General features: G+C 62.3%; 1 protein-coding gene across 5 annotated transcripts in view; it reads left to right on the top strand.

Annotated features, from left to right (window-relative positions):
- The window catches only part of SHANK2 (SH3 and multiple ankyrin repeat domains 2), a 545,909-nt gene that overhangs the window by 227,757 nt on the left and 290,966 nt on the right, over positions 1-27,186 (top strand). For 4 of the 5 annotated variants that reach the window (XM_076001726.1, XM_076001724.1, XM_076001725.1 and 1 more), the window contains one exon: positions 19,246-19,552. In XM_076001726.1, coding sequence (XP_075857841.1) covers positions 19,246-19,552 — 307 coding nt within the window. Of the gene's footprint in view, positions 1-13,108; positions 13,828-19,245; positions 19,553-27,186 lie in introns of those variants that run through there. The other variant, XM_076001727.1, reaches the window with a different exon arrangement.

The raw sequence follows: 27,186 nt of genomic DNA, 5'->3' as shown, positions 1-27,186 counted from the left end.
CCTGAGAGAGGGTCCCTTCTCTGGGCGTAAAGAATGGGTTGGGGTGGGTGAGCTCTGGGGATGGCTGTCCAGGTGGGTGATGGTACTGAGACGTGGAGAAGGATGGGGCCCAGGTGAGCAGACACGACACTCGGGCTTGAGGCCGAGGCATGAAGGTTCTTTAGGGTAAGAAGTGGGGCCATGCGCCTGGGCCCACCCCACACAGGAGCGGGGAGACCCAGCAGGAGCAGTGGTGGGGCCTTCCCGGCCTTGTGGGCTGAGGACGGGACCCCGGTTCTGCAGGAGCTGGTGCACCATTCGTGAGTGGGTACAGAGGGCCCGGGACCCTCTTGGAGGCCATTGCAGGCCAGAATTCAGGGTGCCAGGCTTAGGTTTCAGGGTGAGCTGCCAGGTCAGTGACGGTGCCACAGGCAGACTGCTTGGGGTCCAACCAAGCCCTATGAGGCCTGGCTGTGTGACCCCTGGCAAGTTACTGAACTGCTCTGGGCCTCAGGGTCTTCCGGAGAAGGGAAGTGTAGGCCCTGCAGTTGTTGCTGTTCACGCTTGGCAGATGTCACTGGTGCTTTTGTGGTGGTTGCTGTTATTATTGCATTCTCATATCTTTTACACATCACTGAAAGGGGTCAGGGCAGGCCAGAGCCTTTTGGAGTGAAGTCTCGCCAAGCTCCAGCGACATACAGACAACTGCCCGACCTGCAGCCCTTAGAAGTGCCCCAGTGCCGGGGTGGCCACAGCGTAAGACGCACCCCCCCACCCCAGTGACAATTCCTTGCCCTTGTCTTCGGCACCCTGGTGGGAGCCCTGAGTCCCTAACTCCGGCCACCCCTGGGCCCCCTTCCAGAGCAGCCCTAGCGGCTGAGTCCCAGGGAGAGACCTGGCCTGGCAGTGCCAGCGCCCCTGTAATCCTGCCAGCCAGCCCTGGGGAGACTCTGCTCCTCCCAGGGACTCCTCCCGGACAAGGGTGCTCCTCAGAGCTGACGGGGGCCCTGGATTTTGCCGTCTGGAGGACTTTCAGAGGGCGTGCCCTCCTCTTTGACATGTGGGAAACTGAGGCTCCAGGGAGATGGGAGTCACTATCCAGAGGGCTCCCCGCACGACTCCTTCCCCGTCTGGCAGTCAGGACATAGCCGGTTAGCCTTGACATGGCAGTGGTGGCCAGAGTGAGGCCGGTGCTGCCCTGGGCAGCTGTGAGGGCGACACTGGGGCTGGTGTCCAGTGGGGACCCAGTGCTGCTGTCCTGCAGGCCCCTCACTCCGTTACCGCGATCGCTTGCGCTGTTGCCTGCGTGGAGGAGGCGGCGGCCCCGCTCCCCCTCTGCCTTCACTTCCGTGGCCGCATGGCTGCCGCCAGCGCAGCCCGCCTGGCTTGCTGCTCCCTCCTCGCTGCACCCCTGCCCGGCGGGGCCGGCTTTTCCCTAGGTTTGGGGTTTTCCCGATGCAGGGGGGTGCCCGGCTCACCGTGCTGCCGGCTCGGAATCTATCTGAAGGTTGAGTCGGTCACGGAGCCTTCATTAGTTCCCAAAATACAAATCTGCGTTTGGAGCCGCTAACTAGGTGAGGGGCTGAGGTGGAGAGCCGGCCTCTCCCTGCAGTGGCTCGCGCGATGCGTTTCCCCGGCGGCCGGGCGCCGTCCTGAGTTTTCTCCAGCCGACACACTGATCTGCGGAGCGGGGTCCTCCCCTTCACCCTGCCCTCACCCGCTCAAGGTGTTGACAAAGCCTCCACGGCTGGGGACCTTCTGAGGGGCTATCAGGACGTCCTCGGTTGGTCCGGGAGTCCGGGGCCCAGGAAGGCCGCCCCTGCTGTCCGCACAGGGCGTCGAGGCACAGCCGGCCTCCTCTGCCTGGGCGTGGTCGCCTCCACTGCAGGACTGCGCTCTGCCTCCAGACGGGGGGCCACTCTAAGCCGAGTCACCAAGGAAGACCCAAGACACCTTCAAACTCACTGTCTCCGGTTCTGGAGCACATTTTTTGTGCCATTGCTCTCATTTTTGTTTAGGATGAGAGAGCCCCTTGGAGGAGCCTGTTCGACAGCTCCTCCTCTACTTCACGTGTGCAGTTGTGTTATCGAGTGTGATCATACACGTACGTGTGAGCCCGTGACTTCCACTGTCCCATAACGGCGGCGTAGCTCGTATCAGGCTAACCCTCCTTCGGGGAACAGACACCAACTACGGACAGAATATATGTGAATTCCGACAAGAGCTGCTTGATGTCTTTGGCAGGCAACCAAAAGCGCAGAACTGGAGGTGCTGGGACCCCCGACAGACACAGAGCTCCCCCCACCCCCGGTGAGGCCCCTGTTAATCAGGGATTCCTCACTGGGCTGAGGATTCAGAGGCTGGAGTCAGAGCTGCCCGAGTAGCTGGTGTCAGGGGGATCCTGCAAAGAGGAGAGCCCCAAAGCTTGCACGTAAATTCTGTAATTCCCCGCTCTGTGTAGGGTCTCGTGTTGTATCCTCGGCGCGGAAAAGTATATGATGGCCCCTCCCCTGCCCCAGGCCTTGCAGATGGCCCCAGTTGTTGGAGGCCGTGTTCATGCATGGTGGGAAGAGTTCTAGAAACTCTTCAGATAGTGAGGCAAACACAGTGAAAGTTCAGGGTGGGAGGTGGGAGAGTGCCTTCCGTTTATTTATGCATTTGTTGGACGAAGATGTCAGACATCCTCGAGAGGGGCTGGGCTGGGCACTGGTGACGCAGTGGTGGTGAAGACAGACTCGGCCCCGTCCTCAGCGTGCGGACGTTTTACTGGGAGGAGAAAGACCACATGAGCAAATTCAAAAATGACACGGCTTCAGGTGCAATGAAGGAAAAATAACGGGGGGCTAAGTTAGAGAGTAGGAGGGTCACCTCCTCAGACAGGATGGCCCAGGACAGCCCCTGAGGAGGTGGCCTTAAAATCGAGGGCTTAGGGGCTGGAGCTAGACGTGGCAGCCACGGGCAGGGGGGCAGAGGAGTTCCGGGGAGGCCCAGCAGGGGCAGAGGCTGTCAGCGTGTCCAGGTCACGGAGGCGGAGCTGGGGGGGCCTGTGGGAGTAGGGGGCAGGTGGAGGTGCAGGGGTAGCGGACGGGATGGCTTCAGTCCCCGTAGGCCTGCCGGGGGACAGTGGCATGCTCAGCTGTGCCTGGCGCCTCCATCAGTTCATGCCCCTTTAGCAAAAATACACAGACTGGTGGCTTGAACGACAGAAACGCATTGCTCGCAGTTCTGAGGGGAGTCCAAGATCGAGGACTTGATTGGATCTTGATTTGGTGGCTGGGGAGGGCTCTCTTCCTGGCTCGCAGACGGCTGCCTGCTAGCTGTGACCTCGTGAAGCAAGAGAGAGAGAGAGATCATCTCTCAAGTCTCTTCTCACAAGGACACCATTCCCATCACGGGGCCGCACCTTCATGACCTCATCTAACCCTAATCGCCTGCCAAAGCCTCATCTCCAAACACCACCGCCATGGGGGGCTAGGGCTTCCATCAGTGAATCTGGGGAGGCATCAACCTTCAGTCATCAACCCAGGACATGGTCACTCTGGTCACCCTCCAGTGGTCTCGGGGGCTGCTGTAAGTAGGTCCCTCTGCACAGTGTGGGGCTGGCGTTGAGCGTGTCCTGCGTCACCTGGCCATTGCACAGCTGCGGCGGTTCCCTGTGTGGTCATGGCCTCTGAGGTCTGGTCCTCAGTGCCCTGGTGGTGTCCCGGCGGGGAGCCCACGCACAGTGGGCGGTGGCGTGCTGGAGGCCGGCGGGGCCCAATGGCATCAGCCACCCCGGCGACTCACGGGGAAGCAGAGGACAATGAGAGGGTCCAGTCCTTGGGCTCACAGCCCTGGGGTCACCCACAGAAGTCCCTCTCCTCTGCGCCTGACACTCCGTAATCACCCGGCGACGTTGCTGTTGGCCTCTCGAGCCCCGACTCCCTCCAAGGGGGCCGCTGCTGGTGCGGTCTCTGCAGCGTGTGGCCTCAGGCAGGCAGGCAGCGCGCCAAGCGCTCGGCAGGGCGGAGCTGCAGGACCCTCACCCACACCCTGGTGACCCCTCTGCGCCCCGCTGCAGCCATGTTGAGCCGGCCCGGGGGTCAGGGCTGAGCGCTCTGCTGCCCAGGAGGTGGGCTCGGTCTCTAGCCTCTCCCGAGAGGCCTGGCAGCCGGGCCTTCCCCGAGCCCCGTGGGTGAGCAGGCCGTGCCGAGAGAGGGCCGGCTCTGCCCCATCCTGGGCTCGCCCACAGACCCTGGCACGTGGGCGCCCTACTCTGTGGTTGGAATCCAAGCGCCTCTCCTCCCTGAATTTCGGGGGCCCCCTTCCACCTTGCTCGGCGGCCTATGGGGGGAGAGGTTGGCAGGCAGCCCACTCCAGTGTGGCTCGAGACAGGAGGGGCCGCTGCACGGCACGGGGTGGGGTGGGGCAGCGTGGGCCCAGGGGCTGCTCCCCCAGTCTGCACCGAGGCCCCAGAGTGAGCCAAGTCTGTCTCTCACTTTTAAAGCCTCCCCTGCCTGGGGTCCTCTGGCCCAGGTCAGACCCTCAGAGACCTCCTGAGACCAGCAGGGTGGGGGATGGCCGGCCCACTCGACAGATGAGGAAACTGAGGCCCAGTGTCCCCGCTTGTGTCCAGGACTGACCGGGACTCACATCTTGTACAAACCCAGGTTTCATCACTTTTGACAAGGACCCCATCGGGGTCAGCGTCTGCAGAAAGAGGGCGGCCAGCGGCGATCGGGCTCCTCTAATCAGCGCTGTTGGTAATTGGCGTATTCCCCGAAGGCAGCTATCTTTGTAACGCAGAGCCTGCACGGGAGCCTTCGGGCGTCCTGCCATTTCGGGGGGCGGGGCCGTCCTGGCAGTAACTCTCTAGGACTCAGGGCTGACACTGGGGACGGGGGTGGGGAAGCCAGCTAGCTGTGCCGGACAGGGGGCCTGATGCTCCCCCACCATGAGGTCGCCCATCCGGTCCACCAGGGGCTGCCCCCGGGCGCTCAGAGACCTGCCTGGTTCCCGTCCAGGCGCCCAGCAGAGTAGAGCAGTGGGCCTGGCCCAGTCCCGAGGGCGTGGCCTGAGGACTCAAGCTTAATGACAGCTACACCACACCCAGGAGGGCCTCAGGGAGGGACATGCGCCGACTGGTCCTGGGAGCTGAGCACAGACCCCTTGAGCAGACAGGACAGGGTGGCTGTTCCGTCCCCGGGCAGGGTGGACCTGGACGTGGGTGGCCGTTCCCAGCATGAAGCAACAGGCTGCAGCCTCAGCAGCCACAGGTGGGTGTGGCCTTGACTCCACCAGATCTGGGACCCAAGGGCTCGGCAGCTGGGCTTCAAGTCCCCAGGCCAGGGCGTACCGTGTACAAACCTTTCAAGGTCACCTTGAAGCCCAGGCGGCCTGGGGGCAAGCGGGAAGGTCCATAGTCCGTCCTTGTTTCTTAATGAGCTGTGAGGTCCCTTGGACCCATCCCGGAGGTCCTCCGAGTGGATTTTTAGGCAGCTAGCACTTCTGTCCCTGTTGTGTGGCCGGCCCAGGCTCCAGGAGCAGCAGTGGCTGTCCTGCTGCTGTCCTCAACCTCGGCCACCTGCTGCCTGCAACGCTGTTTCCCTGTGTACGGGATGAAGCCCTTGGGCCCGTGCCAGGCTCCCTCTCTCTGCTTCCACCTGGGCTCCCGAATTGGCCTCGTTGCCTGTGATCACGGTGACAGCTACAGAGCTGGCCTTCATGGAACACATGCCGAGCCTCGGTCCTGCACCCAGTGAGCACCACATCCCAGCACGGCTCTGGGACGCGGGCGCCCTGGCTGTGCTTTGACAAGTCTGGTGTCTCCTTTACAGATGGCAGAGGTGCCGGCCAGGAGCCCCCCTTTTCTGCCATGGTGCCCCCGGGGACTGTCACTCGACTTTGGTTCCTGCACACTCACCCTGGCCCCTTGGGGTCCTCCACGAGCCCCCAGCCCATTCAGCCCCACGTCGAGGCCCCTGGGTTTGCTCCCTGCCTGAGCGGCTGATGTCCTTGAGTGTTTGGGTGACTCGTCCCAGCACTTGCACCTCAGTGTCCCCTGTGGGAGGTCCAAGTGTCCTCAGTCTCTCAGCTCTCGAGAGGGCTGCCCCTGAAGCAATCGAAGGCCACCTGCCCCCACCCCTTCCCCGGTGCCCTGGGGCACGGCCGGGCAAGGCTTTGCAGGGAGCCTGTGGCAGAGGCTGGAGCTGCACAGAGGGAGGGCAGGTTTGGAGTCTCTGATCCTTCTAGAAAGTCCCTTGGAGACCCCCGACCTCTGAGGTCGGCCCCATTTTCACCCTCCGGAGTCCCTCCCCATTCGCTGGCCATGGTCTTGGACCTAAAGCCCAACTCGGGGCTAGAAAATTGGTGAGTGGCGCCTTGCAGAGCCCCTGTCCCAGCCCCCTCGGCACTCTGTCCCGCCGGGGACATTATGCAGCTCGCTCCTCCGCGCCCCTCGCCCCGATTTTCCACGGGCTCCGCGGCCCCTGCAGGAGCAAAGCTCCCCTCAATGACTCCAGCGACGGGAACATTACACACGCCACAGACACCTACATCTCTGTGCAAAGATAACCCCGCATTATTGCTGAGACGCCTTTTTATATCTCGCGTTATTTATAAAAGTATGATTCATTTAACAATTATTGTGCGATGGAGAAACGTTGCCTACTAATATTTAAATCGCACTTATCTACAGCTACGCTGGGAAGAAGCAGGTCTGCTGCTTGAGCTCGGCGGGGGCTGGGCAGGCAGGACCCAGCTCTGGCTCGTGCCTGCTGGCCCCTGCCGCCAGGGGGGAGGCCAGGCTTGCTCTGCCACTCCCTTTCTCAGCACTGCGCTTTTTGTTTCTGCAGGATAAAGTGGAGGGCGGGGCTGGTGGGCCACTGAGACCCTCTGGAGTTTTTTTCCTCCCCACGGGCTCCCCATCTGACCAGAGTTAGTTCGTGTTGAGGTGGAGACAGGCTCCGGTCCCCCCTGTGTAGCCACCCTCCTCTCTGTCTCCTCCCCCTGAAGTGTGGGGTGCGGCTTCAGTGCACGCTCAGGCAGACTTGGGGAAATACCGCCGGGGGGTGGTGGGGTACCCGCCCCAGAACCCCGAGGTTTGCCAGCGTTGCTTCCCGTGTCCCCATGTCCTATCTTCTCCTCTTCTGCCTCAGTTGTCAGCACGCCCGGGTTTCTGGCCAGGGTTTAAGTTGAACGCAGAGCTCTGTGCACATCTGCCTGGAGGGTGCAGCCCAGTTCCGGGCTGGCCTTTGTGCTTCTGGAACGTGGAGCTCCTTCCCGGCAGGGGGCCCGGGGTTCTGGGGGACCACCCTGTCCCGGCGCAGGTCGGGACCCTGTCTCCAAAGGCCCCATTGATTTCCACGGCCCAGAGAGACCGTGGAGGCCCGTCAGGACCCCCTCCCCCAGCAAGCTGTTGCAATGATCAAACGGCGGGAATGGTCAGCCAGCTTCGGGCGTGGGCGTGGCAGTGGCGCTACCTACTGCACCCCGTAAGCGCCGGTCCCCAGAGCAGCTCTTCAGGGTGGCCCCGTCGCTGCGCCGGCTTTGTTCCTGGAAGTCCAGGGATGTTTTGTGGACAGGAACCCAGCGGGGTTTGAACCCAGAAAACCTACCTATGGCCCTCGGGGATGGCGGGGAGGGGATGCTCTCGGCATCCTGAGGCCAGAGGTCTCCCCGTAGAGATGCCGGTGCCGGCTCTGGGCGGGGCCTCGGGGCTCTCTCTGCCGGCTGGGGCTTGGCTGCGAGCAGCAGGGTCCGCTCTGGCCCGCCGATGCAGGGAGGGCAGGACTCTCCGGCGGGCATGGTGCTCCGAGGGGCCTCGAGCCAGAGCTGGGTGCTGTGTGGCTGCTGGGGTGTCCAGCCACCGTGGGCCGCCCCGTGGAGCTCGCTGTGCCTTGGCACCACAGAAGCTCTTGGATGGTTGGCACTGGCAGGAGCCAGACCTTGTCCTAGAGCCAGTTCCACACCCGCCGGCTCCCTCGGGGTGATCCAGGCCTGTGCGTCTGACCCGCTCAGACCCCAAAGCTGCAGGATGAGCCTGGGTGTCTCCTCGCCAGGAGGCAGGACTCGGGCTGCCGGGGACCACAGGTGCAGCGGGGACTCTGAGGACTCCAGCCTGACCAACGTCTGGGGCACCTGTTCATGGGGCAAGGGTGGGGCTGGCATGGAGCCCACACACAGGCTGCTGCCAGGGTCCGGGTTAGCCAGTAGCTGGCAACATGGCCGTGGTTTAGCACAAGCCCTCACTTGGCCTCTGTTACACTGTGCAAGGCCCTGAACAGCAGCAGAGGTGCGGGCAGGGGCAGGGCAGAGATGCGAGGTGGCTTCTGGCCTCAGGTAACCAGCTCAACTGGAGACCAGCCTGGTGTCCCTGGTAAAGTGACTAGAAGCGAGAGCTCACCACCTCCTGTCTTTACTGGTTCCCTCGTCCATTCGTTCAGTCCGGAACATTAGGGAGCACCCAGGTTGCAGGGTAACGGGGGGAGCTGGGCATGGAACCCGTCTACCTTCAAGGAGCTTGGAGTGTCCTGGCACCAGGAAATGCCCGAGGCTGACTGCTGCCCCGGCAACCCGGAGCAGGGGTCACTCCACGGACTGGGTCAGTCAGGGAGACTTCCCGGAGGAGGCAACACTGGAAAAGATAACGTGAACGCCTTCAGAGGAAGTGAGGGGGGCTTATTTCTTACAGAGATGGGGGCGGGGCAGGAGGAGGAGGAGATTGCTTTGCTCTCCACATGCAGATTATTTTTAATTAAGTGCATTTATTAGTGCTCACCGACAGCCCCAACGTCCAGGTGCTGTTGCAGATGCTGATCCACTCTGCCCTGGCAGCCCCCTGCGGAGCACTCCATTAATATCCCTATTTTTCAGACGAGACGGGGCCCAGGGCGACCACGTGACACTTCCAGGGTCACAGAGCTGGGACTGGTCCCCGGAAGTGCTCACTCCAGAGGGTTTCACGTGCAGAGCCCCCATGCTCTTCGCGTCAGACCCGAGCTCGGGCGGTCCCCGAGGCCAGCACCGGGATAAGTTGTGTCGTCCCCACTTTACAGATGGGGAAGCTGAGGGATGGGGGTGCCGGACCAGCCTGCGGCTGCAGAGGGCGTGAGACGCAAAGCCACCGCCGGCCCCAGCCCGCCTGGCTGCACGCCCCCGTCTTTGCAAACCGCACGCGCGCCGAAGCCCCGGTGCATTGTCATTCCCACCTGCCCATCTGAGACCCGCTGGCCTCCGCGTCTCGCCACGCACGTTTACAGCACCTGGCACATCCTCCCTGCCGGGACCTCAGACACCCTGGAAGGTTCCGGCGTGAGAGAGCCTTTTTTAATACAAGAAGTGAAATATTTCCAGCCTGTTGTCAGGCAGTTGTCGAAAGATGCAGCAAATAAAGGGCTTAGTGAGTCTGTGGGGCGCTTCAGTGCACCGGGCGAGTCTGTGGGGCGCCCACGGGGGATGGGCTGGCGCGGGAGGGGAAGAGGGGCCTTGGCCGCACGGCCCAGCTCGTGTGTCACCAGGGCAGCGTTGGGGCTGGGCTGAGCGCAGCCGCGTTGGTGGCTAACGGACCAGGCTGGGAGGCTGGGAGTTTGGGGTTCAGTTTGGGGTGACCCTCCCCCCCTCCTGCAAAATGGTCTGACTCGGGAGCCTCCCTCGGATCTTTTCTTCCCGGTTCTCACCTGCCCATGGATAAGGGACAGTCCCGGCTTTGGGGTGGGCGGGTGGGCGGGCAGGGTCCGATTCACCACTAAGCGTGTAGATTCCCGCTCTCTGCCACCCCTCGCCCCTCACCCGGGCACCTGGCGCAGACCCGGAAGTCCTTCTTTGCCAGTCGCTCCCTCTTCCGGGATAAAATCCATTTGAAATAAACCCATCTGCACTCACAGGAATGTGGCAGAGGTCCGGGGTCATTTCAGGTCCTCCACGAAGGACCCGTACGGGACGGAAGGTCTGAGGGTGGACGGAGGAAGAGCTCTGCTGTCCTTCGGGCTGACGCGGTCACACCTGTGCGTGAGGCGGGGCTGTCCAACCCCGCAGGACCCCTGGCGTCTCATGCACGGAGCCTCGAGCTGGTCTCGGGGAGCCCAGGGGGAGATTCCACAGGAACTTTCCGAAGTCCGAGGCTCCATCATGGGGTGAAATACACGGAGAAAAAGATCTCCGGAAGCCGGGAGGATTGGGTGTTTAAATTTCATCTTCCATCTCTATCTTAATTTTTTTTTTTTTTTTTAACCACTAACTCTTAGTTGTCCTCAGTATCCTTGTTTTAGAGACGGAAATGGTGTTAGCCCGTGCCTGGTGCTCTGTGGGGGCCTCCGCCTTTGCGGCCCAGCCCTCCAAGGGCACCTGGGTCAGTGGTGGGCCTGTGGTCTGGAGGGTGAAGAGCCCCGCACGCGTGCTGGTGGCGGGAGAGAGCAGACCGCCGGCACGGGCGAGCTGCTCTCCCGATGGGACCCAAAGCGGCCCAGACCCCAAACGCGTGAACGTTTATTCGTGCAGAGCTTCCCCCAGCCGAGCAGGCAGGGCCGGCTGCAGGCTGCAAACAGGCTCGTGAAACATGGGCCAAATAAGCGGCCGTGTCCCGATTGCCACAGCCCGAGGCTCGCTGACCGGTGTTCCCACGGGAGAGTCCGGGCCGGGGCGCGGGTGGAAGATGCCCTCACGGGTGCAGAGGGCCGTGTGTCCATTGGAGAGGAGTCGGCGCTTTCAACGCCGCCGTGCTCGTGTCAGATCGGGGACTGGTCTGAGCCGGCGTTCCCCTCCAGGGGGTGCTGCTGCCTGCCAGTCCCACAGTGTGCAGCTGCAGTCCTGTGAGGGCCCAGACCCCAAATGCTCACTTGCACGTTTACTCTGACAGTAGTAGTGGTGAGCCCCCTGTCACTGGAAGTATTCAAGGAGAGCTTGCCTGCACGTGGCCAGGAAGGCCGTGTCAGGAATGGTCCCACTCCTCCGGCAGGATTTCTGCGGGGTTGACCACGAGACCCCTCGTGGCAGCCCGCCCCAGGGCCGGGCACGCGGTAGGCTTGCGCTCGAGTCTGACCCAGCTGCTGCTCCTGATCTTTGTGAGTGGTTTGCTCAGCTTCCTCCAGCTGTGGGTTGGAAAATGTCTGCTTATTAAAAGAATTGAAAGGAACCCTTCAGCATAGGGGTGTTTCCTGGGGTTCCCCAGATTGTCTGCATCCAAAGCCTCACGGTATATCCCCCACCCTGCCCCGTGCAGTCTGAGGACACCTGGGTTCTTTTCCATCTTGCACCCTGTGGACCTGCAGAAGGTTCAGGTCCCACACCCTGCTGGGACGTCGGATGCAGGGGTGGGGCGGCGAGGTTCCTAGTGACGGGGCCGAGTCTTAGAAAGGCTCCCTTCTCTTCTCCAGCAGCCACGGCCCCATTCATCCCCGGCTCTGCTCCTGCTGCGGGCAGACGAGCAGTAGGGTATAGCTGCTCCCTATACAATGACAGCGGAGGGTTTTCCCACCCGGGCTGCCTGTACGTGCCACTGCATGGCCCTGTTTGGGGTCTCCCGGTTCTTCTTTGCTTTAGACTAGGTGGGACCTCTCGTGGGTCCTTCAGCGTGTCTGAAGGAGGGGGCCCCAGCAAAGGGAGGAAGGCTGGGTCTCCTTCCCGCCACCTTAAGTTAGAAAAGCTGCGGGCGGCCCCTCGGCCCCCGGGGAAGTGGTTTCTTCCCCACGTCCTCCACCCAGGGTCACCTGCGGCCTGCAAAACTGCCAAAGATGGAGGGTCACCACTGGCTCCGGCACGGGGGCCGGTCCCCGACCTCGCCCACCCGGGGCCGTGCAGAGGCAGCGGCGCTGAGCCGTGACTGGCACGCGAGCTTGGCTTGGGCGGAGGCTGCGTGCTTTGTGGGGGGGGTGTCAGTCACCGACCACTGACAGATGGAGGCAGCTGGGCGTCGCTGAGCCTCCCGGAGAATTCCCTGAGCTTGGCGAGTTCTCTGGGCCCGTGTGGCCGGGCACGTAACTGGCCGGGTCTCCCAGCCTCTGGAGGCTTCCCCTTTGCACACTTGCACCGTGGCATCCCTGTCCCCAGCCCCCAGCGCCCCCCAGCCTAGGCAGCGGCCGGGCCTCTGGCCAGCACACGGTGGTGAACTGCATGCCCACTGTCTCTTTGAGACCCTCGGCAAGTCCACCTGGAGGGCACCTTGTCTGCTCCTCTCAGGTGGGACAAAAAGCAGATGTGTCCTTGTTGGTGGCACCGTGGGCATCCCAGGAAGGGTTTTCTGGAAGCCCTTCAACCTTGCCCCAAACGTCCAAGGAGATGGGTGCATGAACCGCGCGTGGCGCGTGGGTGGTGGCTCTCAGTGCGAGTGTCGGGCACGGCTCCAGCGAGGTCCTGTGGGTTGGGGACGGCAGGGGCAAGGAAGTCCCCAGGGCAGGGTTCTGCGGGGCTGGCGAGCCGTGGGAGTCAGCTGAGGGACGGTGTCTACGTGCTCAGCTGGCACGGGGCACACACCCACGCCCGTCTGCCCTCCCTGAGCCGGGAGACCCCGCCGCAGCGAGGTGTCGCCCGTACCGAGCGTGCCGGCGAGGCGAGGCCCGGGCCAGCTCCTGACGCAGGCTCGAGCACGCTCGCTCTCACGCTGCCATTTTGTTGACACGAAGCGTGTCGACCATATGGAATCCGACTTCAGTGTCCCAGTCGCTTTCTCCTCATCTTGTCTCGTGTCTCTCCCCACACTTTTTTTTTTTTTTTAATTTCGGAAGCAGTTCTCTTAGCAACCGAAAAACCGCACGCTTAATTACAGCCCCGGCGACAGACGCACGGAGCAACAGAACCTTGCCCCCGGGATGTTCCATTTAGCTTGCGAAGACCTTGCTCCTCGCGCAGAAATAACCGTCCCACCTGCCGCAGAGCTGGCGGCGAGCGCCCGCCTCTCTGCGTTTGCTTTGCAGATGCGACTGTCTCCTGCAGCGCGTGCAGGGGTGGTCTTTCCACCTCTCGCCTGGACTTCCGTTGGGTGGGATCGCTAAAGAAACGCGAGGAAGGGAAGGGCTCGTTTTGATCAGCTGCCTGGAGAGTCAGAGCCTTGATTGAATTATTTTCTTATCTCTTGCTTTAAAAAAAAAAAGTGGGCGGGGTGGACTCCTGTTTTTTGCAGGGTAATTACCAACCACGTGGGGGAGGGCAGAGGAGTAGCTGGTACCGTCTCCGATCCTTTCCAGCGGAAATATGGGTCGCGTTCAGAAATGCCAGCACGCTGGCCGTGCCTGCCTGGGTGACGTGGGGCTGGCGCGGGGCTCGTCTGGTACTTGGGTGTTTGTTCCCTTTAACTTTCTTGCCACATCTGCTCGCTGACAAACAAACTTGGCTTTTTCTTCTAAAATTAAAAAAAAAAAAACCAGACAAGCACAGAGGGTTATTTTTAGCCGCAGGCGATGGAGCGCCCGGCAGCAGCCCGGCGTTCCGCGGATGAGCGGGCCTCCGGCTCACAAATGCCTCCCGGCGTCTGCCGGCCGCCCGCGGCTTGAGGACGCCCGCGCGAGCCCTCCGCCGCGGCTCTTCCCCGATGCCCCAGCACAAAAGCGGAGCGGCCGGGCTCACATGACGAGCGCCGAGAGAGGTAGCCGGCTCTGAGCAGCCCCAGTCTACGCACAGTTGGTTCCCAGCTGACAGACGGAATATGGGGTGGGCTTTGTCACCAGCGCGCCGGGGCTGGCGTGCCCAGCTATGCTCGGCAGTGCTCCGAGCCCAGACGCCCGCCGCCTCTCCCCGGGTCCCCGCCGCTCTCCCACCGAGGGGCCGGGCCGCGCGCCTGTCCTTCCTCCCGTCCGAGAAGGTTATATAATGCGCGGACCACCGCCAAAGTCAGAGGGAAAATGAAGTCTTTGTTAAATGCCTTCACCAAGAAGGAAGGTAAGGAAGCAGCCGCAGGGAGCCGGGCGCGGGAAGCAGCCGCGTCTTGCTGCTGCTGCTCGGGGGCAGGGGGGTGGGGGGACGCCGGAGCCTCCCGAAATTGCCGGGTGTTAATCCGTGTCATGCGAGGGGATAATTACTTCTGCTCCGGGATGCGGCTTTGTCGGAGTTGGTCTGGAATATTAACAGGGCTGAAGGTGCCGTTTTATTGTATGAGGCTGTCAAGCCTCGGGCGCCTTGCGGAATTGCATTCCAGAATGCCCGTCCGTGGTGACCAGAGCTCGTTAGGAACTAAGTCCTAACAAGGAATAAAGGAAGTTTCTACCCCAGCCTGCCGGTTACCGGAGGGCCGCCAGGCACTCGCTGGGGAAGGTCGGGCACATGGCCGGCTGTGCCGAATGGGCGGACGCTTCCCGGGCCACGCTCGGCTCTGCCTGGCCGCCCCTGGGTTGCTGTTGCGGGGAGTGGATGGGGAAGGCGGCGTGGCAGACTTTAAAAGTGCATACGCTTTTTGTCATACCTTGTGTGATTTTTATTGTGGGGGGGGGAGAAATAAACACATGTTCAGACAGCTAAGAAAATATCCACCCACTTAAGAGTTTGCAGATTGCCTGAAAGAAGGAAACAGTTGGGTGGAATATTAATCGTTTTCAGACAGGAAAAGAGTTATTTTTAACCCTTTTCACACACACAAAAAAATCATCTTTTCCGTGGATGGCTCCAGTTAGATTAGTTTTGTCAGAGAGCTCTCATTGTGTGAAGCCTGAAGACTGATGAAGATGTCACTTTAAAGAAATTAGGAAGGTATTTCCAAGCCCAAGCTCATCATAAAATGAACACTGAAGAAATTTCAGTGCTCCAGAAACTAATTTAATATGAATCTTGCTAATTAAGCGAGGTAATTTTCATTAAAATGTTCGCCCTAATGTCACCTATGTGGTTCCATGTGAGCGAGCTGCAGGCTGTTCAGGGCAAATGTCTTTGAAAATGCCCCAGTTCTCGTACCCTTTAATCATTTGAGGGTGTCCCCCACCCCATGAATTCTTCTCCCTCTGCAAGTCTCCATTCTTCAAACTGATTCTTTGGAATTTATATGTTTAAAAAAAAAACCAGTTTTTGATCTGTACCTATTTTCTGACATTATTCACCAAAATGTACCATCTGGGACTTCAATTTTTATAAGCCATGAACAGCATGAAAATTTCACCTGGGGCTTATGGTGTTAGGTTAATTCTGTGTGTGTCCTGTTGTTTCGTAGACTTTTCTTTGCTGGTGTGTTTATCTTGGTGGGGGAGAGGGCGGGACTCTCCCCAGGTGTCCATGCTTGGCTGTGAAGGGTGTTAGCACCTTCCCCAGGTACATGGGCCAGAGAAAGAGAACTGGCTGCATTGTCAGGGGCCAGGGAGGCTCGGCGTGAGGCAGTGTCAGTTGTGGGAGGCAGAGTTTCCTTGACCGGGAGCCACGTGGGGGCCCTTCCACGTGGTCAGGGAGAGCCCCAGCCTTGTCCGGGAGGCCGGGGGGCTCTGGGCCTGCCCTCCGCTTGCTGTTTCTGCTTGTGGTTCTGACTGTCACACCGATGTGGTCCCCCAGCCTGTGGTCTCTGTACATGACAGACAGCTGCTCTCTGAGACTGTGGGCTCGCCAGCCCTTTGCAAGGTCCTTCAAGCCACCCCACCCCACCCACCGTGGCAGGCAGTTCCCGGATCACCCGGAAGCTCTCTTAGCCAGTTGCGTTTTCCAAAGCCTCCATGGACGCACCATCATTCCACAAGTTATTTTTTAGCCTCTGCCCTCTCAGAGGGAGGGAAACTGATGTGGTTTTCACTCGTGACCAGCAGAACACAAACTTAGGGACCGTCCCCAGGAGGAGGTCTTTCTCAGGGTGACCGCTGTGGACCTGGCCACGCTCCTCGAGAGGTGGCCTCTGGCCCTGAGCTGGAGGCATCCAGGGCGGAGGCTGCCAGCCTTTCCCTCCCCTCGGTGTTCGGGAAGCCCTGTGCTTGGAGGAGCGGAGGGAGGATGACAGTCCCCGCTGAAGAGCCCAGGCGGCGTGGCGGCGTGTCCTCCCAGACAAAAGGCTTCAGAGCAAGCAGATGAGAGTGCGTGTGCCGCTCCCTAACTGGGGAGGCTGTGACCTCCCGCACGCGTCACTTCCAAATTCTCCCCAGCTGTGCTGAAGCCCGACTGTGTGAGCCAAGCGTGCGTCCCCAGGGAGCCTGTGCCTTTCTCCGCGGCCCCCAGGCTCGGCCGCGGCTCTGTTCTCCTGGGCTGCCCTCACTTGGGGAGGTGGGGAGGGTGCGCTGGGTCACGGCTGTCTCCCTCGAGCTGTGCCAGTGCCACCTCTGTCCGTGAGAGCTGTGCCGGTGCCACCTCTGTCCCCATGAGCTCTGCCGGTGCCACCTCTGTCCGCGAGAGCTGTGCCAGTGCCACCTCTGTCCCCATGAGCTCTGCCAGTGCCACCTCTGTCCGCGAGAGCTGTGCCGGTGCCACCTCTGTCCCCGCGAGCTCTGCCAGTGCCACCTCTGTCCCCTGTGAGCTCTGCCAGTGCCACCTCTGTCCCCGCGAGCTCTGCCGGTGCCACCTCTGTCCCCGCGAGCTCTGCCGGTGCCACCTCTGTCCCCGCGAGCTCTGCCGGTGCCACCTCTGTCCCCGAGAGCTCTGCCGGTGCCACCTCTGTCACTAGTGAGCTCTGCCAGTGCCGCCTCTGTCCCCTGTGAGCTCTGCCAGTGCCACCTCTGTCCCCGCGAGCTCTGCCTTTGCCACCTCTGTCCCCGCGAGCTCTGCCAGCGCCACCTCTGTCCCCGAGAGCTCTGCCAGTGCCACCTCTGTCCCCGCGAGCTCTGCCTTTGCCACCTCTGTCCCCGCGAGCTCTGCCAGCGCCACCTCTGTCCCCTGTGAGCTCTGCCAGTGCCACCTCTGTCCCCGCGAGCTCTGCCTTTGCCACCTCTGTCCCCGCGAGCTCTGTCAGTGCCACCTCTGTCACTAGTGAGCTCTGCCAGCGCCACCTCTGTCCCCGCGAGCTCTGCCAGCGCCACCTCTGTCCCCGCGAGCTCTGCCTTTGCCACCTCTGTCCCCGCGAGCTCTGCCAGTGCCACCTCTGTCACTAGTGAGCTCTGCCAGTGCCACCTCTGTCCCCCTGAGCTCTGCCAGTGCCACCTCTGTCCCCCTGAGCTCTGCCAGTGCCGCCTCTGTCCCCTGTGAGCTCTGCCAGTGCCACCTCTGTCCCCTGTGAGCTCTGCCAGTGCCACCTCTGTCACTAGTGAGCTCTGCCGGTGCCACCTCTGTCCCCGCGAGCTCTGCCTTTGCCACCTCTGTCCCCATGAGCTCTGCCAGTGCCACCTCTGTCACTAGTGAGCTCTGCCAGCGCCACCTCTGTCCCCGCGAGCTCTGCCTTTGCCACCTCTGTCCCCATGAGCTCTGCCAGTGCCACCTCTGTCACTAGTGAGCTCTGCCAGCGCCACCTCTGTCCCCGCGAGCTCTGCCTTTGCCACCTCTGTCCCCATGAGCTCTGCCAGTGCCACCTCTGTCACTAGTGAGCTCTGCCAGTGCCACCTCTGTCCCCTGTGAGCTCTGCCAGTGCCACCTCTGTCACTAGTGAGCTCTGCCAGCGCCACCTCTATCCCCGCGAGCTCTGCCAGTGCCACCTCTGTCCCCATGAGCTCTGCCAGTGCCACCTCTGTCCCCCTGAGCTCTGCCAGTGCCACCTCTGTCCCCCTGAGCTCTGCCAGTGCCGCCTCTGTCCCCTGTGAGCTCTGCCAGTGCCACCTCTGTCCCCATGAGCTCTGCCAGTGCCACCTCTGTCACTAGTGAGCTCTGCCAGCACCACCTCTGTCCCCGCGAGCTCTGCCAGTGCCACCTCTGTCCCCATGAGCTCTGCCTTTGTCACCTCTGTCCCCGCGAGCTCTGCCTTTGCCACCTCTGTCCCCATGAGCTCTGCCAGTGCCACCTCTGTCCCCATGAGCTCTGCCTTTGCCACCTCTGTCCCCATGAGCTCTGCCAGCGCCACCTCTGTCCCCGCGAGCTCTGCCTTTGCCACCTCTGTCCCCATGAGCTCTGCCAGTGCCACTCGTGTCCTGAATTACTTGTGACATTCTTCTCCTTGGAGGCGTTAAGGTCTCTTCCCCGGTTCACGCCCCCTGGGAGGACGTGGCTTTCTCTTGCCTTGCAGCTTCCTGTTGGCCGAGTGGCAGCGCTGGCCCTGGGCAGTGTGAACGGCAGAGCCAGTGGGGCTTCCACTCCCGGGGTGTGAATCCCGTGGCCAGTGGGAAAAGCCGCCTTGGGCATCAGAGAGCCGGGAAGAGCCTGGTGTCCCAGGCAGTCAGTGGCACCTGCCGTTGCCCTGCGGCTCGGAGGGCCGAGTTCCTGGGGGTGCTCTTCTTGGAAAGCGTGGCCGCTGTCCCGGGCTCCAGCCCTCTGAGCAGCCCAGGCCGGTGTGACGTGGCTGCCACCCCTCAGGGCTCCTGGGGGCTGCCGCCCCTGTTCTGAGCCCCTGGGCACACTGAATTGGGACAGCGAGGGCGCTGTGCCAGCTAGAGCTCCGCTGGAAGCCAGATGAGGCGTGTCCACCCCGCCCTCCCCCGTGACCAGGCTGATGGCACAGGGGAAGGGGGCACTCGTGGTGAGGGGGAGGTGGCCTCCCGGTGACCAGTAATCCGGAGTCCGTGGGTTTGCTCGGGCTGCCGTGACGGGCACCACAGACGGGCGGCTTGAACACCAGACATGCACTGTCGCAGGGGCCGGGGGCCGGAAGTCGGAGATGAAGGTGTCTCAGGGTTGGTCCCTTCCGAGGCCTCCTTGGCTTGCGGATGGCCACTTCTGCCTGTGTCCTCTGTGGCCATCCCTCTGTGTGTGTTTCCTCGTCCTGACCTCCTCCTCTTACAGGGACACCAGTCCTCTCAGATTAGGGCCCACCCTAGTGACCACCTACCCTCGATCCCTCCACGAAGACCCTTCTCCAAATACCGTCGCATTCTGAGACACGGGGGGCCGGGGTCAGGACCTAGACAAATGCCGTGGGGGCGGGTGTCACAGCTCAGCCCGTCACAGGGGCCAAGCTCAGGAAGAGGAGCTTCGCCCCAGCCCAGGGTCCCGACTGCGCTGTGGGATGGGGCGGCCCATCTCCACACGGGTCGGGGCTGGCAGCGGCGTCCGCTGGGCTGCCCGGGTGGAAGCTGGGACCCCGCGTCCCTTCCATGTGCAGCGCTGGCTTGAGTCTCCCTGCGGCGGGGATGTGCCGGGTCCCCACCTGTCTCTGCTTCTGTGTCAGGGCTGATGAGTTCTGGCCTGGTGGGGTCCCGCTGGGGACAGGGCACAGAACTCACAGCCCCCTCCCCCGGCTCGCATGGGGGCGTGGGCGCGTGCAGGCGGGCGCCGACCGCCGCTCAGAGCCACTCACCCACCTGTGTCCTCTCCCCACAGTGCCCTTCCGAGAGGCGCCGGCGTACTCCAACCGGAGGCGGAGGCCCCCCAACACGCTGGCCGCCCCCCGGGTGCTGCTGCGCTCCAACAGCGACAACAACCTCAACGCCAGCGTGCCCGAGTGGGCCGTCTGCCCGCCGGCCGCCTCCCACCGCAGCCTCTCGCCGCAGCTGCTGCAGCCGACGCCCGGCAGGCCCGATGGCGCCGTGAAGACCATCGGGAACTACATCCCCGGGCCCCGCAGCCGGTCCCCCTCGCTCAACAGGCTGGTTGCGGGCGAGGATGGCAAGAGGCACCGGCACGTCGGGTAAGGGCGGCAGCCGGGCTCCCGTGGGGACGAGGGGAGGGGCCCTCCACCTGCCACCTGGGTCCTGGTCCTCCAACCTGGGGCGTGGACAGAGGTCGAGCAGGAACTCTGCTTTATTCCAACCCGGATGTCGAGGGAACTTGAAAGGCCAAGTCTGCCCACCGCGCCTGCCTGGACCTCCTGAGCCGCATGCCACGGGCGTGGCTCCGGGCAGGCGTGGGAGGCTGGGCCGAGCTTCCCGGGGTTGTCGGGGTGCCACTGGTGTCTGGGCCCTCGTTGCCTTTCCTTGTGCATTGACTTCTTGGTCCCCAAAGCGAAACATCAGGAGGGGAGGAGGCCAGGCCCGGAGCCTGGTATGTGCTGCACACTCTCCCAGGTGCCACGTTTGAAGCCTGCAGGCACTCCGTGACCAAATTGAGCGCGCACATTAGTAGCAGTGAGAGTCTCTGGCACAGATGAGAACACTGAGGCTCAGGCCAGCCCAGGGCACTGGAGACGGGCTGTCTCCGTAGTGCTGTCGTCGGGGACTGTATGCCTGGCACGGCAGGTGCACGGAGGGTGACTTAGTCTCTGACGCAGCCCCAGGTGATGGGCACCCCATTTCCCAGTCTATAGACAAGGACGTGGGAGGGCAGAGCGGGGCCCTGCCCGTGGCGTCTTGGGCAGCACCCACCCTCGGGCGTCTGACCCTGGGTCCTGGGCCTCCCCCGACTCTCCTGCCTCCTAGACGGCTGGGATCTGGATTCGCACTCAGAGTACCAACTCCCAAGCACACTTTCAGCCTTGTCATGCTGCCTTCCAGAATTTCCAGGCAAGGAAGGGACTTCCCAGGAGTCAACTCATTGTTGAGCCTGGAGGCCGGGTGGGCACTGGTCTGGGCTGGGAAAGCGTCAGCAGCAGGGACAGTCTTCGTTGCTGCTGACACCTCCGGGCTCTCACCCGGGCACAGCTGCTCCGTGAGCTCACTGTGCCAGCTCCTGGGTCAGGCAGACTGGAGGAGAGGGCGGACTCGGGGCCCCTGGTTCTGGGGTTCGCAGGCGTGGTGCTCACTCAGGCGTGGGCCTGCAGGCCTGTGTCGTCCGGGTGGGCACAGTGTGTCTGGAGATGGTGGCACTCAGTGCTCAGCCCCTGACTCTGCCCCGTCGGCCTCCTCCTCATCTCCTCCTGGCCTCTGAAGCCACCTGGGGTCCCGCGCCTGGCTGCAGGGAATCTTGCTGAGATCAGGGATGTCAGGGAGGTGCCCCGAGGAGGGCTCCGTCCTGCCCGCCCGCCGTGAGTTCCAGGCAGGGCGAGTGCCTCTTGTGGCCCGGGAGGGGCTGATTGCTGCGACCACGATGGGCAGGCCAGGTCTCGGGACTGCGGCCGGGGAGGGAGCAGGGGGACGTCCCCGCAAGGACCCGGTTCTCCCTGCCGCTTGGCGGGTCGAGGCTGGCCCTCAGCCTTGCAGCCCACGGACGCTTCTCACGGGCGCCCGGCGAGGCGGCGCCCCGGCTCTGGTCTAGATTCTCACTTGGAGTAACCCCGGGGGAGAAGGCCCAGGTGCTAAGAACAGTTGAAAGCTAAATTGAAGTATTCCCCCGAGGAAGCCAATTCCACCTCGCACACTTAGCCGGAATCATGACTATAATTTTAAAAAGAGCGAGTCCCCTTCCCCCAGCACAAAATCTAATAAGGCAGCGAAGGCAGCGTGACCAGGGACCTGCGCCAGCTCAACAGGGAAAAGCTGTGAACAGAGAAAAGCAACTGGGCTTATTGTGGGGACCCCGTGTGAGTGTCCCCGATGTCCCGTGCAGGTGTGTGGGGAGGTACGTGTGTGCGCACACACGCAAACGTGCTCCCGCACGGGCCATGGAGCAGCCCAGTGACCTCGGGCAAGTTGCCCACCCTGTGTCTCATCCTGGTCAACTACGAACTAAGTAAGGAGCCCGCAAGACCAACTCCAGGTTGTGCTCGAGAAGAAACCACCGAGTTCAGGCCACGCGCCTGGCGCAGGGCCTTGCCCTAGTAGTGAGTGCTCAGTGCACACTGGTCCCTAGAGCTCACATCCAAGTCCAGCCCAAGGCCCAGAGCTCGGCAAGACTGTCCCCTTTGTCACCCAGGACCATCGGGTAGGGTGCCCAACTGTCCGGATTTGCCTGGGATATGGGATTTTCAGTGCAAACCTTAGGGTGGCTGGTCCCCTAACTGTGGGCTGCTGCCTGTCCCAAGTCAGTGAGTGCTGTCCTTGCTGGGGGACCCTGACCTGTCTGCCTGCCTCCCTTGGCTTGGTCCCCAGCTTCCTGCCTGTCCCATGTCCTCTGCCTCCTTGTTGGTGACAGTGGCTGCACCATGAGAAGAGCCCTTTCGGGTAGGGGGTACTGATAAGCTGGCGGGTCCCTCCCACAGGGCACCACTGTCCCAACCGGGGCCTGCTGGCAGCCCTGGCTTCCCCTCTGATGGGACCACATGGGGGGCGTTTGCCTGCAGGGCGGGTAGGTGGGATGGAGCATCGGAGGCAGCGGCTGCTCTAGGTGTCACCTGGAGGCCACCCCAGGATGAGGGTGGGGACTGTGGTGCTGCGCTGGTGCACAGGGCCATGTGCCCTGGGGGTGCCGATGGGTCTTTGCACAGAGAGGGGGACAAGGGGGCGGGTTCCTGTGGTGCTAACCACTCAGGCAGCGGTTACCTGAGCACTTTCCAGGTGCCAGGTCCATGTCAGGCACATGGGCGTCGGTGGGCCATCCAGGGCAGGTGGGCCGGCACGCTGACCGCACTTGGGTCTGAGTGTCCTGCAGGCCGGGCACAGCATGGGGCTCGCACTGGAGCCATCTGCTTCCTGGCTGCAGAGCCAGGGCCTGGCTCTTCACATCTGTGCCCAGGCACGGAAACAGCCTTAATTCGGGCAGGGCAGTGGCCGTTCAAGGTAGCCCAGGGGATGGGGGCTATGACACAAGGCCTTGCAGCACAGCCCATGGCCTTTGGGGGTCCAGGAGGTGGGCAGACCCCTCTGCTCTGGTTTGTCCTCGAAGCTCTGAGCCAGCCCCTCCCTCGTGGGTCTCCCTGCTCTTGCAGAAAAGCCAACTCTTTCCTGGTTCCTGGGGCAGAGTGGCCTGGCTGACCGCTGCTCAGGGGACACTTGTGGGGAGGGTGCCCTGGGTTGTCGTCAGGACTGGGAGGTAGGGTTAGGGGATCCTCTGCGCTTCCTCCTCCTTCGGGCCCTGTCATGGGGTCGGCCCCCATCCGCCCATCCCCCAGCTTGTGCCAGCCTCTGGGTCTGCCCCCAGCACTGCCTACATGACATGTGGCTTTGGGCAAGTCACCTGACTATTCTGTGCCTCAGTTTCTCATGTGTAAAACGGGACCGAGTGATACACGCCTCCATCCCAGGTCTGTGAGGAGGGTGAAGTGGGATCTCACGCCTGCCGCGTGCTGACGTCCGTATCTGGTCATAGGAGCAGTCACAGGCTCTGCGCACATGTCTGCCACTCTCAGGAATGCCACACTGTCATCACGGATGATTCAGGAAGACCATAACCGGCCACCTCGGGGCAGGGGATGGAGGCAGCGGGTGCCACCGTCCAGGTGGTGGATGCCAGCTTGGGCTAAGAGGCGGAAGCCGAGACAGCCAGGTGGGAGAGAAACATAGTGTCCAGGGCAGGCGGGCGCTGGCCCAGGCCCGTGTCCCCTCCGTGGGTTCTCTGCTCACGGGGAAGACCGGCCGCTCCACACACATCACGGCCAGAGCCTGCCGGCCCAAACAGCCGCCTGAGGTGCAGACACGCAGCCAGGAACACAGTGGACGCGGCAGCGAGGCCTGATCCAGCCTCAGGCCAGGTCCTCAGGTGCAGCCGAGATGGGGCCGAGCCCACCCAGGGCCCCCAGGCTCCTCCCAGCCGGGCTGGAGGTCTGGGCAGGGCCCACCTCCCGCGTAGAGGAGCGCCCCAGCGCGGAGCAGGGGTGGGTCACCCACAAGGGGCCGAGTGGGCTCCACGGAGCTTGCCCGGCCCGGCCTGTCCTGGGAGCTGGCGTTCCAGCAACGTGCCCCCAGGAGGGGCTCCAAGGGGTCTTGGGGGCCGCCGTGTGGGCTGGGCACAGGCACGCCCCTGGAAGGTGGGGGCTCCCTGGGCCGTCCCGGGCGAGCCGGAGCCTGTGGCAGGGCTGTCCCTGCGGGGTGGGGGAGGACGCTGCACACCTGCCCGAGGTCCTGTCTTCCCCTGAGGTCTCTCCTGCCCATGTTTTCATTTCCCACAGTTCTTCCATCCCTGCGCTGCCTGTCTCTTTCTTCCTGTTTGATTTTTACAGTTCTGTCCTTCTCCCTGGGCTCCGGGGAGGGTGGGAACCACTGTAGCTGCACATGGTCTGGGTCTTTCCCCGCCCGCCCCTGCTCCCCGGGCTGGGCATGGCGCCCTCTGGTGGCGCCCACTGGCATGGCTGGGCCACCTTTCTGAGAACTTTCCCGGAATCCAGGAGTCCGCCACCCTGTCACCCACAACCAGAGGTCCCTGCCAGCTGCCAGGTGGCGATGGGCCCCGTCCAGGTTCAGAACGGCTCTTGACGTATTTCAGGACCTGCAGCCAGCCCTGGGGGCTGCCCCAGCCTCACCTGCCAGGAGGGAACGTCTGGCCGTCCCGCCATCAGAGGGACGTTTCCTGGGTGGGTTTAGCTGGGCAGAGAGGAGAGCCTCCTGCCTTGCTACCCGCTGGCTGTCGGGCTGGACGCTGCCGCCCTCCGGGGATGGGCCGGCAGCCCTCACCTTGCACAGGTGGGGGCTGAGCTGGAGGGTCCGGCCATGTCTGGCAGAGCCCAGTGGGGCCTCTGGAAAGTCTGTCATTTACCCAAATTGCTTTTGTTGCCCTGAACCCCACCGTGGGAAGCTGAGGCGCAGCTGGCGTTGGGGGGTCCAGGTAGATGGAACGGGCGGATGGCCTTGGTATTGGGGGGATCGCAGCAGCTTCGGGCCGGTGCCCAGCCCCCTCTCCTGGGGAAAGTAATGCCAGCCTTGGGGACCCTCCCGCCCCAAGTGGACGGCAGCCAGGAGACAGGTGCTCACGTCGACAAGGAGGGTCGCATGGAGATGGCAGGGCCTTCTAGACTTCAGTGCACCGTGTGCCTGCTCAGGGCATGTGTCATTCCTCCTCCTGCGCTGGCCGGTCTGGTCCCTTGCTCGGGCGGGTGGATCTGACCATCTTCTCTGAAGCCCGCTAAAGGCTGCCCTGCGATCGTCCCAGCCAGCGCCCCACGCCCCTCCGCACAGGAGTAGCTGCAGCCAGCGAGATGGGACATTCCTCATAGTCCCAAGTCCCCCAGGTGCCTCCTGAGGGGTGCCGTCACCAGGACAACAGAGGCAGGGCGAGCTGTAAAGGACACGTGTGTAGGCTGATTTGCGTGTCCTCTGCGCGGTCCCGGGAAGCTGGAGAGGGAGCCGACATTGGTGGTACGGGGAGGACGGCGGTCTGAGCCTTCACGTGTAAAACACGACCGTCAGCCCGGCCAGTAAGGTGTAGGGTGGCCAACCTGACGCTCAGAGCTCGGGGCCTCCTGTGCTGGACGCCACCCGGGCCCCAGGCCAGCAGCTCTCACCTCCTTCCGCTCATCCTCTGCGTGCGCCCGTTTTCTGCAGGTCCCCAGGTCTGGGTGATCCAGCCCCCTGACATCTCTAATTCTCCCATGACTCCGCGCATCAGCCCGCCCCTCTGTCTCCCCTGGGGTGGCCACGGGGGCCCGTGCACAGGCTCCCACCCGTGCCTTTGTCCTGGTCCAGCCCTGAGGCTGCAGCCGGGGCCACCCGGTGCCCGTCCAGTTGCATCGCTGGTCTGTGTGGCATCAATTCTGCCCCGAACGTCCCCGCAGAGCTTTCTCCGTGCCTGGCCAGTGGACACGCAGCAGTGCACCCCACGGTGCTGCTGCCCTGTCCACTGTGGGCTCCTCGAGGCCTGCGTCTGCATCTCGGGTTCTCAGTCTGGAGACCCACACGGTGCCCGGCTCACGGCCCACCCACTCGGCCCCTGGAGAACAAATGAATGAATGGAGAGAAAGTTCAGTGTGTAGGCCAGTCCCTCTCGCCCGTGATGGCTGGGAAATGGCTCAAGTCACCCACATACCACTTTAGTGATGTGGAGAATTAAGCGATTTGGCCCTCGCAGTAAGGGTTGGTTGGAATTCCATCTGGTTGCTCATAGCCGGAACACAGGGAAGACGTGGGCAGCTGGCGGGGGGGGGGGACTTCAGACTCGTCCTCCCTGTGGGGCGTGGGCACGGCCCCTGCCGCCTCGCCTGCAGGAGGGCGTCGTTCTGAGATACCGCAGGCATGAGGCGCCTTCACGCAGGTGAGGTCTTGGGCACCTTGCTCTGGCCCCAGATGGGGCAGGGAGCCCTGGGCTGGGAGTCAGGAGCCGGGACGTGAGTGCCAGCTCGTCACTGTCGTGCCCAGGCACCGTAGTGGAGCCACTGTGCCCACCTACAACGTGGCGGTGACGGTTCCAACTGCCGCCTCGGGGGACTTTGTGGGGTTCAAGTTAACAGTGAGTAAGAAGGTGCTCTAGCGTTTGTGGGACCGCACGTCACTGCCGGTGCCCAGGACCACAGCCGTGCTCTGGTCTACAGAGCATCCGTCCTTCCGGTTAGACAAGGCCTTCCTGGGCCCTTAGTCGATGGGCCAGGGAGCTGACCCCAAAGAGGATGACAGCACGGAGCTTCGGGTTGGAGTGCTGTCCAGACGGGAGCCCTTTGACGTCCCTCTCCCGTGACACACACACTCCGGCACCAGTGAAGCCAGCTGGGCGAGGTGGGCATTTTGTCTCCCACGTCCCAGCTGCAGCAGGGTGGGGTGGGAGTGGGGTGGAGCTCACACCCGTGCAGAGAGGGCTCTCTTGGCCACCCCACGTCCAGTGGGGAAGTGAGGCTTTGAGAGGGTAGCTGACCTGCCCAGTGACTGATAGCAAGTGGCCAGCTGGGCTTCAGGCAGGGCCCTTCTGAACTTTGGGCAGATGAGTGACAGATAATGTTCAGATCAATGATAAGGTAGGTGCGTGGGAGGGTGGGCTGGTGCGGTGGATAGATGGTGTGCGGATGGAAGGGTAGGTGTGTGGATAGGTGGGTAGGTGAGTAGATGGGTGGGTAGATGAACAGATGGATGAGTAGGCATGGAAATGATACATACAAATTCAGCATGATGGTAACTTCTAGAGAGGGAGAGAGGTGAATGGGCTTGGGAGGGATACAGAAGGGTTTCAGGATCAATAACATTTCGTTTCCTTACAAAAGAAATATCTGAAGCAAATATTTAAAAAGTTGAAACTTGATCAAAATATGTATGGATAAATAGGTGTTTGCCATATTATTCTTTCTTTCTTTTTGTAAATAATTTCTATTATAAGACAACTTTGAGCAAAGATGCATTTTTTTTTTTAGACAGGGTCTCCTCCCGTGTTGCCCAGGCTGGGTAGTTGAGTGGATGGGTGGGTAGATGAATGGATGGATGAATGGATGGGTAGGAGACTGGGTGGGTGGGTAGGTGAATAGATGGATGAATGGATGGATGAGTAGGCAAGTGGATGGGTGGGTAGATGAGTGGATGAGTAGGTAGGTGAGTGGATGGATGGATGGATAGATGGATGGGTAGGAGACTGGGTGGGTGGGTAAGTGAGAGGATGAAT

This window comes from Microcebus murinus, chromosome 4 (genome assembly GCF_040939455.1).
Source record: "Microcebus murinus isolate Inina chromosome 4, M.murinus_Inina_mat1.0, whole genome shotgun sequence".
Classification (NCBI taxonomy): Eukaryota; Metazoa; Chordata; class Mammalia; order Primates; family Cheirogaleidae; genus Microcebus; species Microcebus murinus.
Note: the sequence above shows the minus strand (reverse complement) of the source record. Positions and strands in the feature narration are given on the sequence as shown.